Source organism: Chenopodium album, chromosome 1 (assembly GCF_948465745.1).
Source record: "Chenopodium album chromosome 1, dcCheAlbu1.1, whole genome shotgun sequence".
Taxonomy (NCBI): domain Eukaryota; kingdom Viridiplantae; phylum Streptophyta; class Magnoliopsida; order Caryophyllales; family Amaranthaceae; genus Chenopodium; species Chenopodium album.
In genome coordinates, this window is record NC_137834.1 from 57,803,151 (window position 1) to 57,818,134 (window position 14,984).

General features: G+C 38.5%; 2 protein-coding genes across 2 annotated transcripts; both read left to right on the forward strand.

Annotated features, from left to right (window-relative positions):
• Positions 1-1,128, forward strand: LOC145633192 (uncharacterized). Its single transcript, XM_081685471.1, has one exon. The coding sequence runs from the start codon at positions 1-3 to the stop codon at positions 1,126-1,128; it is 1,128 nt and encodes a 375-aa protein (XP_081541597.1).
• An 11,017-nt stretch (positions 1,129-12,145) lies between these two features.
• On the forward strand, positions 12,146-14,775 carry LOC145633199 (uncharacterized). Its single transcript, XM_081685475.1, has 3 exons — positions 12,146-13,140; positions 13,194-13,631; positions 14,202-14,775. Exons 1-3 carry the CDS (start codon positions 12,146-12,148, stop codon positions 14,773-14,775), a joined length of 2,007 nt encoding a protein of 668 aa, XP_081541601.1.
• The last annotated feature ends 209 nt before the right edge of the window (positions 14,776-14,984 follow it).

Below are 14,984 nucleotides of genomic sequence, written 5' to 3' on the forward strand. Positions count from 1 at the left end.
ATGGCTCAAGTCAGATTTGAGGAAGACGCGTATGCAAGAAAGACTCCAGAGCTCAGAAAGGATGAAGACCGTCAGCCAAGAAGGAGCAACAATTTTCCTAGAAAAGATCATCGATTCAAGCCGCATCAGCGTTCACGCTTCGATGAGGGATCAGTCAATGCTGTCGAAGGAGAATTTTCTGACTGGAGGGAAGATCCTGAACTCCCACCTAAGCTACATGAGTACTGCTTCAATGTTAATCCTGCAGGAGTAATAAGGACCCTGAATAAGATGGGAGATACTGTGCAATGGCCCAGAAGGAGTGATAGGCCTGGAGAGAAGAAAGATCCATCCAGATGGTGTGATTTCCATTCAGATATCGCTCACACTACTGATGAATGTGTCGCACTCAGAAAGGAAATCGCATACTTGCTGAAGAAAGGCTACCTCAAAGAGCTCCTGTCAGATAGATCTAAAGCTTCAGGGAAGGAGAGAGATTCTAAGCAAGGAGGTCCTCCTCCTCCGCCTCCAATTGTCAAAACCATCTGCTTCATATCAGGAGGGTCAGAAGTATGCGGTTTAACATATTCAGCAGCAAAGCGACATGCAAAGGAAAGTAACAAGGATCAACCAGACAAGAGGGAGAAATCCAAGATAGACATCCCCATCATGTTTGAAGAAAGCGATGCAGTAGAAGGCCATCATGACGGTCTGGTAATTTCACTCCCAGTGGGAAACTGCATGATCAAACGAATCCTAGTTGACAATGGAAGCTCTGCAAATATCATCATGCTTGACACCTTGAAACATATGAACATAGATGAGAAGAACATCGTCAACAAGTCAACAATGTTAGTGGGATTCAGTGGGGAAACCAAAAAGACAAGTGGAGAGATTACATTGGCAACATACGCAAAATGGATCAACCTACAGGTCAAGTTCCTAATGATTGATACTCTGTCTTCGTACAATATGATTTTAGGCAGACCTTGGATACATGAGATGAAAGCCATCCCTTCTACGTACCATCAAGTCATTAAGTTCCCTACTAGGTGGGGTATTCAAGAAATCAGAGGAGATCCTAGGGAAGCTAAAGAGTGTTACAAGATAGCACTGAAAGCAACGTCTGCAGAAAAGAGTTCAGCATAGCAATCAGAGGGTCAGCTGGGCCAAGAAAAGTTAAGCATAGCAGAAGAACAAGAAGCTACAGAAGTCCAGTTGAACCCCAAACATCCAGATCAAAAAGTCAGAATAGGATCGGAGTTGAAGGCAGAACTCAGACAACAAGTTTACGACTTTCTAGACAAAGAGAAAGACGTATTCGCTTGGACCCATGAAGACATGAAAGGCATCTCTGATCTCCAGACGTAATTACTCACAAGTTGAACGTGGATCCAATGCATACACCAGTAAAACAGAAGAGAAGGAAATTTGCGCCAGAAAGGAACAAGATTATCAATGAGGAAATTCAAAACCTACTGAAGACTGGGAAGATCAGAGAGGTAAAGTACCCAGAATGGCTCGCCAACGTAGTGGTAGTCAGGAAGAAGAACGGAAAATGGCGAATCTGCATAGACTTTACAGACATAACAAGGCGTGCCCAAAAGATCCGTTCCCTTTACCTCATATTGATGCCATGGTAGACGCCACAACAGGGCACAAGCTGCTATCCTTCATGGACGCCTACAGTGGTTACAACCAGATCCTCATGCACAAGGATGACCAGGAGAAAACCGCTTTCATTACCAGTCAAGGAATATACTGCTATAAGGTAATGCCTTTTGGATTGAAGAACGCAGGAGCAACATACCAGAGGTTGGTGAATGTTAATTGAGATGAACACTACAAGAGGGGGGGGGGTGAATTGTAGATGGGTTCCTAAATAATAATTTTGCAAATATAAAACAGAACAAAATAGGAACTTGCGATGCACACAGATTTTACGAGGAAACCTTCTAGTGCCCAACTAGAAGTAAAACCTCGACCCTACCTTAGGGATTTCAAACACAAATACTTCCACTATAATAGGGCAAACACCAAGTTACAACCTATTATAAATCATCCTCTACTCACAAGTTTCCACTCGAACTTGCTACAGAACAGATCACTGTTCTTCCCAGTTTGAGTCACACACTCAAACTCTCTCGTACTCCCTAAGTACAAATCTTCCCCCTTCTCACCAGAAGCTCTCTCTGTATGCAATGATAAAAATACTCTCACCCTAATAAACCCGAAACCAAATACAAGAATTAACACCTAGTATGATAGGTAAGCTATGCATGAAACTCGAAACTAATATGACAGTATGATAAGCTTGGCAAACTTACACAACTATAGCTCTGTAAATTCTTCACGCATAAAACTCACAAAAAACCTAGGCTCATGTTATTCTCTACTATTTATACGAGTATTACCTGTATAAACAGTAGGTTTACATAAAGATAAATAAGTAAAACTTAACTTATCTTAAAACACGGTATTTTTAATTAAATCCTTTGAAGAAAATCTTTTCAGAAAATAAGATAGAAATATTGAATTAAAAAGCATAATATCTTTTTAACAAACTGATTTTAAGAGATAAATATTTAAAGAAAATCTTTTTCCGATTTCTATCTTTTATCTTTCCCGATTTTAATTTAATTGCCAAGCTAACTGTCACGCTTCTAATAAGTTTCATGCATATCCTACTTAACATATTTAACAATGAATCTAGAAGATAAAATCTTAACTAAAACATTGCTGCGCTGTACTCTTGTTCTGGTAGGTTTACTTGGACTCCACGCTTACTAAGTTCCTCCAAAGATCTTAGTCAGCAATCTTCAAGTTCCTGTGAAGGAACGTTCCTGTGAGGGAACTCAGTTCCTGTTAGGGAACTCTTCTTTTATATTGAATAACTTTCTTGATAAAGAACTCCTTCAAGTCTTCTCAGCATTAGTTACTTCTTCCATCTCCAAGATCAATTTCACCTAGGCTGCACAAACACTTGAAAAGTCTTTATGAGATGAGTTTGCTGTAACTTAAGTTCCTCATCATCAAAACCTTTAAACATCAACAATTTCCCCCTTTTTGATGATGACAAACTTAAGCAAACTCTTGAGAAAGTTAAAACAAAATAAAAGGTCGTATTTTTGTATTTTTATTTTATTGACAGAAAATAAAAACACAACAGAAATAAAACAAAAACAAAAAGTAAGCTAAGTAAACTAAAAGTAAACTAAACTGAGAAAGTTATGATACTTTCTCAACTGGAACCCAGAACAACTTCAGCCTCCATGTTTGCTTCTTCTTTTCCCCCTTTTGGCATTATAAAAAAGTCCTGTATTTTCAAGGTTATGAAACATCCACCAACAGCCCCACAAGCAATTCATCGAGTGTGGGAAACTAAAGGCAGCGCTGCTAAACAACCTCAAGTAAGATCTACTCTTCAGCATAAGTGTTCGAAATATACACAACACACAAGTATAAGCAAGAGTTCCAACTTTTCATTAAAAATATTTAACATACAGATGAACAATTTTAAAAATTTACAATCAAAATCAATTGTTCAAATACTTAAAAACGAAAATTAAATATGTTCATAACTAAGACAGTGAAAGAAAAAGCTAGGCTGATTTGGAGATGGGGTAGGCTGATTTTGAGATGGGGTAGGCTAGGTTTCAAGAAACTCCAGAATCTTGTTGAAGTCCTCCTTTGTTTGCTTTGCAGAGGCCTCCAACTTTTTTTCAACCCCCTTGAGCTTCACTAGGAACTCCTCCTTCTGTTCCTGTAGAGCCTTGTGAAGTTCTTTCTCCTGGAACTCCTTCTGTTCTTGAAGGTCCTTGGTCTGTTTGAGCATCATTCTCTTGAGTTCCTTCAACTCCTTCCCCTGCTCCTGGACCAATTTTTCAAGTGTCAGCACATGAAGTTTTCCAGCAGAGTCCTTTATTTGACTCTCTACCCTCTCCATTCTGTCAGCCAACTCAGCAACTTGCCCTTCAAGGATATTCTCCTCGACATCCAATTCCAGTGGTTGTTCCATGCTAGTTTGAGGAACACCACTGGCAGAAATCCTCCTACTCTTCCTTACAGGCTGCTCTGACATAGCCTTTTCCTTCCTCTTCCCTGTCACTTTTTCTTTCTTTTTCTCTCCTTTTTCTAACTTCTGAATTTTTCCTTTTACAACGTCCAAACTTAACCCAGCAAGGGTTTCCTCATTGATCACATTTTCTGGCTTCTCATTCAAAGCCCCATATTTTCCTTTTAAAATCACTCCTGCATTTTCAAAAACAGTAGACAAAATGGCTCCATACCCCACTTTTGTCCTACTTGGAACACAATGAGCTAAATGCTGATACATCAAAGAAGGAAAGTTCACCTTAATCTTCTTTGAAATGCAGAAGATTACAGCCATATCCATTAAACATGCCTCCCCCTTCTTAGCAGTCCTAGGCAGAATAATCTTTTTCACCAAATTAAACAACAGCTTATTTAGAGGGCTTAGATCATTATGACTCATGACCTTGTTACCCCTCTGACCCCCTAATTCTTCAACTATATCCCCAGCCATGAAATTTCCTACATTGATACTACCTTTTCCCTTCAAGTAAGTATCATAACCTTCAGTAGGAGCTTTTAGAATTTTACCTAGGGTTTCTAGGTCCAATTCAATCTTTACATCATTTACAATGCTCGTTATTATTCCCAATTTTGCCTGAAAATTCTGGCAAAATTCATTCATAGCAGCAGGATACAAGTAATTTGATGAAACCCTAGTCAACAGAAATTCCCAACCTTGAAATTTAATTAGATCAAGAAACTCTAAAAATCTTGCTTTCCTACACCACACAGCGTCAAGACGATGACCTACTACATACCTTCCTGCCATTGATTCAAGTTCCTCTTGATCAGTTACCTCCTCTTCTTCATCTTCCTTTTCCAATTCTTCCTTTTCTGAGTTGTTCTCCTCTTCTTTTTCTTCCTCTTCTCCCTCGCTTATTTCTTCTTCTTCTCTATTCTCCTCTGTTGTCTCTTCCGGGTTTTTCTCTTTCTCAAATTCATCAACTTCCTCAATGTGCTCTTCCAGAGACTTTACACTTTGTTTTCTTTCCTCCCACTCCTTTAATTTTTGAAGAACATTCGAGACAGAGGAATCCCCTTGATCGATTTTACTCTCTACTTCTTTTGGTTTTGGAGGAGATTTCTTAGGGTTTTCAGAAGGTGTTTGAGAGGTAGAAGATGCTTTGTAGTTTACCATGGCTAAAGGAGATGGTTCTTCCTGAATTGAGTTTTCTGGACTTTGGGATTCTTCAGAGGAAACAAACTCAGCAATGATCACCATTGAAGCTTAAGGAAGGGTTTTAAAGGGGTTTTCAAAGTTTTACTGAGAGGGAGTAAATTCGATGTGAAAGTGAGGTGAAAGAAGTGGGTGAAAATTTGCTTTTATAATAAATGAAGCGGTGTGAGAGAATTTAGGAAGTTTTCACTGTTTAGTTATTAATTGAACAAATTCAATTAATTTTTCAAAATTTAAACACTGGATGAATCTTTTAAAAATTTTAAATTTCCAAATTCAATTAATCTTGAATGAAGTTTCTATAAAACACAATTGGAACACGCTTTCAACATGTATGCAATGTACAAATTTAATAACTTAAGCCGTTGAGCAATTTAATGAACTTACCTTTGGCAGTTAACAACGGTGACACTTTAGCTATGTTTATCACACCAAGTTTGTGGTAGAAATTCTTTTTGCTCTATTTACAATATTTTTGACTTTGCCATATCTTGGAACTTCAGAGGCTAGTACTTCAGCTTGATCATTCCAAGTTCCAGTCTCAATTTCTCAAATCTTTCTCTGTTCAAGGGCTTGGTTAGAATATCAGCAATTTGATTTTCAGTTTGGCAAAATTCTAACTTAATATTCCCTTGCTCCACATTATCTTTAAGAAAGTGATGCCTAATGTAGATATGTTTTACCTTTGAGTGTTGAACTGGATCTTTAGAAATACATATAGCACTTGTATTATCACAATAAATAGGCACACAATAAAAAATAATACCAAAATCTCTGACCTGTTGTTTTATCTATAAGACTTGTGAGCAACATGCTGCTGCAGCTACATACTCAGCTTCTGCTGTAGATAAAGCAACTGTGTTTTGCTTCTTGGAACCCCAAGAAACTAAACAAGGTCCTAAAAACTGTACCATACCTGAAGTGCTTTTCCTGTTTACCAAGTCACCTGCATAGTCAGCATTTGTAAAACTATTCAAATTAAACCACTTCTAGGATAGAAGAGACTCAAATCGTCAGTTCCTTTCAGGTATCTAAGGATTCTTTTTACTGCTGTCAAGTGAGACTCCTTTGGATTTGCTTGGAACCTGGCACACAGACCTACACTAAAAGATATGTCAGGTCTACTAGCTGTTAGATAAAGTAGTGAGCCTATCATACCTCGATACATAGATTAATCAATGCAAGTTCCAGATGGATCTTCATCCAATCTAGTAGCAATTCCCATAGGAGTATTGTTGGTTTTGGCATTTTCCAACTTGTATTTCTTGATCAGTTCCTTAATATATTTTTGCTGATGAATCATAATTCCCTCTTCAGTTTGCTTAATTTGCAAACTAAGAAAGAAATTTAATTCTCCAATCATGCTCATTTCAAATTCTCCACTCATAAGGTCAGCAAAATACTTGCACAGAGATTCGTTAGTTGCACCAAATAAAATATCATCAACATAAATTTGTACAACTAAGATATCAGTTCCATTTGACTTTAAAAACAATGTTTTATCAATTTTGCCACGTTTAAAACCATTAGCCAAAAGGAACTTAGATAATCTTTCATACCATGCTCTAGGAGCTTGCTTTAACCCATAAAGAGCCTTGTCAAGCTTATAGACATGGTTTGGGAACTCTGGATTTTCAAATCCAGGAGGCTGTTCCACATAGACTTCCTCATTTAAGTATCCATTTAAGAATGCACATTTGACATCCATCTGGTACAGCCTAAAACCCATATAAGCAGCAAAAGCAATAAGTAAACGAATAGCTTCTAACCTGGCTACAGGTGCAAATGTTTCTTCATAGTCAATTCCTTCTTGCTGGTTGAAACCTTGTACAACTAGTCTAGCTTTGTTCCTGACAATAATACCATGCTCATCTAGTTTATTTCTGAATACCCATTTTAGTCTAATGGACTTCTTGTCTTTAGGTCTAGGTTCCAGAAGCCAAACTTTATTTCTTTCAAATTCATTTAGTTCAGCTTGCATAGCATTAATCCAGTCTGCGTCAGTTAAAGCCTCAACATAATTTTTAGGTTCCATGGAAGAAAGGAATGCATTGAATGCACAAAAGTTCCTAAGCTGAGATCTGGTTTGAGTTCCTTTTGTGATGTCACTCATGATTGTGTCAACTGGATGAGATTTCTGATATTTCCAGGGCCTTGGAGTGAAATCTTTGATTGGATACATCCTCTCTTCATTATTGTTGACTAGTCCTTCTGTAGAAACTTGATTCTGGAACTCAGGTTGAACTTCTTCAGGAGTTTCCACATTTTGGCCTTCATTAAGATTTTCAGTCTGTTCTTGAAGTGGGGTTCCTGGTGCATTCTCCAACTCTGGTTCAGCATTTGTTTCATTATTCGTTACTTCTGCAACTACACCATGCTGCTTCTGCAGTGATGCTAGTTCCTCATCTGGATTTTGCTTACGCACAAGTCCAATTTCGAAATCATCATCACAATCCTGTACATCAACCAAATTTTCAGTCTCATCAAATATAATATGTACAGACTCCTCAACACACATTGTTCTTTTATTATAAACTCTATAAGATTTACTATTTGAGGCATATCCTAGGAAAACTGCCTCATCACTACGTTCATCAAACTTTCCCAAGTTCCTTTTACCATTATTATGAACAAAACATTTGCAACTAAAAGATCTAAAGTAAGAAATATTAGGTTTTCTTCCTTTCATAAGTTCATAAGGAGTTTTGTTGGTGATGTCCCTAACAGATACTCTGTTGAGTATATAACATGCAGTGTTCACTGCCTCAGCCCAGAAGTTCCTGGGCAGCTTGCTTGATATCAGCATTGGCCTTGCCATGTCTTCAAGACTCCTATTCTTGCGTTCCACTACTCCATTTTGTTGTGGAGTTCTTGGGGCAGAGAAATTGTGATCCATACCATACTCAGCACAAAATTCATCAAATTTTGAATTCTCAAATTCTGTTCCATGGTCAGATCTAAGATGTATCAACTGATTACCTGTTCTTCTCTGTTCTTTCTTAACAAAAGCCACAAACTCATCAAACGTTTCATCCTTGCTTACAAGAAAGAAAACCCAAGTGAACCTTGAAAAATCATCAACAATAACCATTACATATTTCTTACCACTTCTGCTTTGGATTCTCATTGGACCACAAAGATCCATATGAATGAGTTCCAAAGCTCTTTTGGTACTTACCATCTTTTTGGACTTGAAAGAAATTCGGGTCTGTTTACCTTTAGCACAAGCTTCACACACTTTATCATACAGGAACTTAATGCAAGGAAGTCCTTCCACTAAGTTCTTAGATCTTAGTTTATCAAGTAAAGAAAAGCTTGCATGGCCAAATATTTTGTGCCATAAAAGAGGATCATCCTCAATAACAATAAGACATGTTAAACTACTGTTAGGAACCACGTTAAGATCCACAACATATGTGTTCCCTTTTCGAGTTCCTTCTAAAATAATGTTCCCAGTGTCATTGTGGATGATTCTACACTTATTTGAAGTAAAGCTAACAGAGTTACCTTTGTCACAAAACTGAGAAATACTTAACAAATTGTGCTTGAGGCCCTCGACCAAAAATACATTATCAATAGCATGGGAACGTGACCTTCCTATCTTGCCAATAGCAATTATATCACCTTTCATATTATCACCAAAGGTCATAGTTCCACCATAGTAGGCATCCAGTGAGAGAAATCTAGTTTTATCTCCAGTCATGTGCTAATTAGAACAACCACTGTCGAGGTACTAAGTGTTGTTCCCCCTCACTGGAACCTGCGAGAAGAATTTAAACGTTAGAGTAAGGAACCCAGGTTTCCTTGGGTTCCTGTGTAACATGGGTTGATTCATTTTTCTTTACCCAGATTTGTTTTACATGTTTGATATTCTTCTGAGTGCTTTGTTCCTTCTTAGGGCACTTAGCTTGCTTATGCCCTGTATTGCCGCAGAAATAACAAACAATGCTACTGGGCAAGTTGACATACTTCTTTTCTTTCTGGAACTTCTTTTTAAAACCTAAACCTTCAGTATTCTTAGTTTGTGCCTTAGTAATCCAATCAGGAACTCTATACTCTATTGGTTGTTTACCTTTCCTAGCCCTCTCAAGTTCCCCCTCAAGACGTGCCTTATCCATTTTTAACTTTTCCAAATCATGTTTCAATTTTTCAAAATTCGGATAATCAGTCGGTGGAAGAACTTCAGAGTTAGGAGTATCAACACTCAGTTTTAACAGAGACAATTCCACATTCAAGAGTATGTTATCTTGTTTTAAGTTCTCTAGAGTCTCTTTTAGAATTTTATTGTCATCAAACAGACTGAAGAACCTGTATTGAATGTCAAACTTCATGTTATCAACCCATTCACTGTTCAATTTGTAAGTTATCAAAGCTTTATCACTTAGATGTTTGGATCTATGCAATTCTTTTAGATCTTCTTGAATTTCCAAAACAGTATCTATTAGATTCTCTTTAGACAGACTTTTTAATTGATTGTAAGAGAACCATACCTCAGACTCAAGCTCCTTTAGTTTGGCAGCTTCATCAGTTTTTGCCATTAGACATAAATGAGCAGTTTCTTCTGATGGTTGATCCTCCTCTTCTTCTTCTGAATCTGTATCTCCCCAAGCAGCAAGCATGGCTTTCTTAACGTTGTCCTTGGTGAAGTAAGGCTTGTAGACTCTTAACTCCTTGGATTGCTCCTTGCCTTTAGTCTTTCCTTTCTCTCCATCCTGAACAGGACAATCTCTGATAAAATGATCCTTTGATCCACACTTGAAACACGCTGTGTTTCTGGAACTTGTATACTTCTTGTTCCTGTCAAACTTCCTATTGTTCATCATCTTCTTAAATTTCCTTACTAGCATAGCCATCTCTTCTTCATCAACATCTGATCCTTCTGAGTCTTCAGCCTTGAGTGCCAAACCTTTATTTCTGGAACTTTCAGTGTTGGAACTCAGATGAAGTTCATGAGTCATTAATGATCCAGCTAGTTGTTCCATATTGAACTTAGTAAAGTCCTTAGCTTCCTGCATGGCAGTAACCTTGGATCTCCAGCGTTCATCTTGTGGTAGGCTTCTTAGGATTTTTCTTGCCTGTTCGTCAATAGGAATTTGCCTGCCAAGGGAGTTCAATTCATTAATAATATCATTGAATCTAGTAAACATCTCTTCTATGGTTTCTTTGGATTGCATTTCAAACCTTTCATACCTAGACATCAATAAATCTATTTTAGAACGTTTTACCTCGTTAGTACCTTCATGAGTTACCTGTAACAAATCCCAAATCTGTTTGCCAGACTTGCATCCCATGATACGATTATGTTCATGGGGTCCAAGTCCACAGTGCAGATACTTTATAGCTAAAGCGTTCATTTCAAGTTTCTGATAATCTTCTTTATCATAATCAGAAATAGATTTAGAAACTACCTCATGCTTGTCATTGGTTTGAGTTATTTCAAAATCACCAGTTTCAATTACACGCCAAACCTGGTAATTTTCGGCCTTGATGAATATCTCCATCCTGTTCTTCCAGTAGGCATAAAACTTACCGTTGAACATAGGTGGACGTTGGGTAGAGTACCCTTCTTCAAGTTTCTCCTTGTAATTCATCTCTCCAGGAACTTACTCAGCAAAATTATCTGCTTGCACGTGAGAACCGTGCTCTGATACCAATTGTTAATTGAGATGAACACTACAAGAGGGGGGGGGGAATTGTAGATGAGTTCCTAAATAATAATTTTGCAAATATAAAACAAAACAAAATAGGAACTTGCGATGCACACAGATTTTACGAGGAAACCTTATAGTGCCCAACTAGAAGTAAAACCTCGACCCTACCTTAGGGATTTCAAACAAAAATACTTCCACTATAATAGGGCAAACACCAAGTTACAACCTATTATAAATCAGCCTCTACTCACAAGTTTCCAATCGAACTTGCTACAGAACAGATCATTGTTCTTCCCAGTCTGAGTCACACACTCAAACTCTCTCGTACTCCCTAAGTACAAATCTTCCCCCTTCTCACCAGAAGCTCTCTCTGTATGCAATGATAAAAATACTCTCACCCTAATAAACCGGAAACCAAATACAAGAATTAACACCTAGTATATGATAGGTAAGCTATGCATGAAACTCGAAACTAATATGATAGTATGATAAGCTTGGCAAACTTACACAACTATAGCTCTGTAAATTCTTCACGCATAAAACTCACCAAAAACCTAGGCTCATGTTATTCTCTACTATTTATACGAGTATTACCTGTATAAACAGTAGGTTTACATAAAGATAAATAAGTAAAACTTAACTTATCTTAAAACACGGTTTTTTTAATTAAATCCTTTGAAGAAAATCTTTTCAGAAAATAAGATAGAAATATTGAATTAAAAAGCATAATATCTTTTTAACAAACTGATTTTAAGAGATAAATATTTAAAGAAAATCTTTTTCCGATTTCTATCTTTTATATTTCCCGATTTTAATTTAATTGCCAAGCTAACTGTCACGCTTCTAATAAGTTTCATGCATATCCTACTTAACATATTTAACAATGAATCTAGAAGATAAAATCTTAACTAAAACATTGCTGCGCTGTACTCTTGTTCTGGTAGGTTTACTTGGACTCCACGCTTACTAAGTTCCTCCAAAGATCTTAGTCAGCAATCTTCAAGTTCCTGTGAAGGAACGTTCCTGTGAGGGAACTCAGTTCCTGTTAGGGAACTCTTCTTTTATATTAAATAACTTTCTTGATAAAGAACTCCTTCAAGTCTTCTCAGCTTTAGTTACTTCTTCCATCTCCAAGATCAATTTCACCTAGGCTGCACAAACACTTGAAAAGTCTTTATGAGATGAGTTTGCTGTAACTTAAGTTCCTCATCATCAAAACCTTTAAACATCAACAGTGAACAAGATGTTTGAAGAGCAGATTGGGAACACAATGGAAGTCTACATTGATGACATGGTAGTTAAGTCCAAAAAGGCAGAAGATCACGTCAAAGACCTTAGAGAAGCATTTGCCATCTTAAAGCAATACGGCATGAAGTTAAACCCCACAAAATGCACATTTGGAGTACAGTCAGGAAAGTTCCTAGGATACATGGTCACACAAAGAGGAATAGAAGCCAACCCAGACCAAGTCAAAGCCATCCTAGACCTAGAGCGACCAAAATCCAAGAAGGATGTACAAAGCTTAACAGGGAAAATTGCAGCATTGAACAGGTTCATCTCGAAATCTTCAGACAAGAATAGAGCCTTTTACGAAGTACTGAAGAAGAATAAGGAATTCAAGTGGGAACAAGAGCACGACGAAGCATTCCAGAAGCTGAAAGAATATTTAGCCAACCCGTTGATTCTCTCCAAACCCAAAGAAGGGGAGTCGCTTCAGTTGTACCTCGCAGTGTCTGAAGGGACAGTTAGCGCAGTTCTCACAAGAGAGGAAGACAAAGAACAGTTCCCAATCTACTACGTTAGCAAAACCCTACTCAGTGCAGAAACGAGGTACACATCATTAGAGAAAATCATTTTAGCCTTATTCATTGCTTCAGTGAAACTACGCCCATACTTTGAAAGCCACTCCATACGAGTACGTACCAACTATCCCATCAAAACTATCATGAGAAAGCCAGAGATGTCAGGAAGGATGGAGAAATGGGCCTTACACTTGAGCAGATACGATATACAATACGAACCCAGGACGGCAGTCAAATCACAAGCCATGGCAGACTTCGTAGCAGACTTCAGCCCTATCCTTGAAGAAGAAGCACAGAAGGAAGTACTGGCGCTACAAGAACCAAAAGCTACACAAAAATGGATACTCCACACAGATGGCGCAGCAAACATACGTGGAGTGGGCTTGGGAGTAGTACTGACGTCACCCCAAGGAGATAAGATAGCACAGGCAATAAGGTGAAACTTCAAAGCAACCAATAATGAAGCTGAATATGAAGCACTAATCACAGGATTAACCGTTGCAAAGGACATGAAGATACAACATCTAGAGGTAATTTCAGACTTCTTGCTCATGGTAAACCAAATCACAGAGAGTATGCAGCAAAGGACGCCAGAATGATAGCTTACCTGGAAGTCGCAAAGAAGCTCATTAAAGAGTTCAAGGAATTCAAAATAGAACAAGTACCAAGAAACTTGAACACTGAAGCAGGCGCCCTGGCAAACTTGGGATCAAACATCAACCTAGAGGAATTTGGAACTATCCCTCTAGTGCACGTACTCTTTCCAGCCATAGAGAAAGAATTAACAATGAGTGTTTACGAAGTTCAAACAAACCTTACAGAAGAGGAAGACAACAGATGGACAACACCATTGAAAGAATACCTCTTGGGCAAGACAAAACCAACAGGGAAAGTAGCAGCTCAAGCGTTTGCTAAGAAAGCCTCCAAGTACTGTCTGATCAGCAATGTACTCTTCAAGAAATCTGCAGCAGGACCTTTCTTACGATGCCTAGAAGAAAAAGAAGCTCGGCAAGTCCTACAATCCTTACACAGCGGAGAATGTGGAAACCATTCCGGAGGAAGGAACCTAGCCAACAAAGTACACAGAATGGGATACTACTGGCCCAGCATAAGAAAGGACGCAGCAGAGTTCGCCAAGAAATTCCTAGCATGCCAAAAGCACACACCCTTGACACACAAGCCATCAGAAGAGTTACATCCAACATTGACGCCTTGGCTATTTATGAAGTAGGGAATGGATATAGTAAAGCTACCTCCATCATGAGGACAGAGAATATACTTCTTAGCAATGACAGACTACTTTTCGAAATGGATCGAAGCAGAAGCATACAAGGAAATCAAGGATAAGCATGTCATCTCGTTTATAAAAAGAAACATTCTAAGTAGATTCGGAGTACCAGCAGAGATCATTACAGACAATGGATCCCAATTCATCAGCAATAAGACCACCTAATTCTGTAAGGAATGGAACATCTCCCTCATCACATCTACACCTAGGTACCCACAAGCAAATGGACAGGCAGAATCAAGCAACAAAGTCCTTATAGGCAACATGAAGAAAAGGCTAGAAGGAGCCAAAGGGAAATGGGCAGACGAACTACCCAACATACTGTGGGCAGATAGAACAACTCCAAAAGGCGCTACAGGCCACACTCCATTCTCATTGGTGTACGGATGTGAAGCAGTGATCCCAGCAGAGGTAGAATTCCCCACAGCAAGGTATGGGTTAATGACAGAAGAAAGGAACCAAGCAGAATTAATCCACAACCTAGATACAGTAGAAGAACTTAGAGAAGATGCACAAATGAGGATGGCAGCATACCAGCAAGAAGTAGCAAGATCTTTTAATAAGAATGTCAGAACAAAAGTCTTCAAACTAGGAGATTGGGTTCTCAGAAAGGTATACGAAAACACCAAGGAAGTAAACGCAGGGAAGCTAGCACCCAACTGGGAAGGACCCCACGAGATCATTAAGGTAGTAGGTAATAGAGCTTACAGACTCAGAAATGCAGAAGGAAAAGAAGTACAGCGAAGCTGGAATGCAACACACTTAAAGCTATATCATTTCTGAAGAAGCTGGAAATGTGCTGAGGGAGCACACGGAACCCTAAAATGATAAAAACCCTAAAAATGCATCCCGTGACACGGTCATACTGTACCGTGACACGGTTAGACTGTACCGTCAGACGGTACAAGTTCCCGTGACACGGTCAGTTTTGGAGTGTCGCGGGAAATTTTTAGAAAACGGAACGGAAAACGCGTTAAGGGTTTACGCGAAAA

Excerpts from the sequence above, each read along its gene's own strand:
- LOC145633192 (XM_081685471.1), top strand. The coding sequence starts at position 1 with ATGGCTCAAGTCAGATTTGAGGAAGACGCGTATGCAAGAAAGACTCCA.
- LOC145633199 (XM_081685475.1), top strand. The coding sequence starts at position 12,146 with ATGTTTGAAGAGCAGATTGGGAACACAATGGAAGTCTACATTGATGAC. Across the intron at positions 13,141-13,193 it reads AAGATAGCACAGGCAATAAG|GATTAACCGTTGCAAAGGAC; the intron begins GTGAAACTTCAA and ends CACTAATCACAG. Across the intron at positions 13,632-14,201 it reads TTTGCTAAGAAAGCCTCCAA|GTACCCACAAGCAAATGGAC; the intron begins GTACTGTCTGAT and ends ATCTACACCTAG.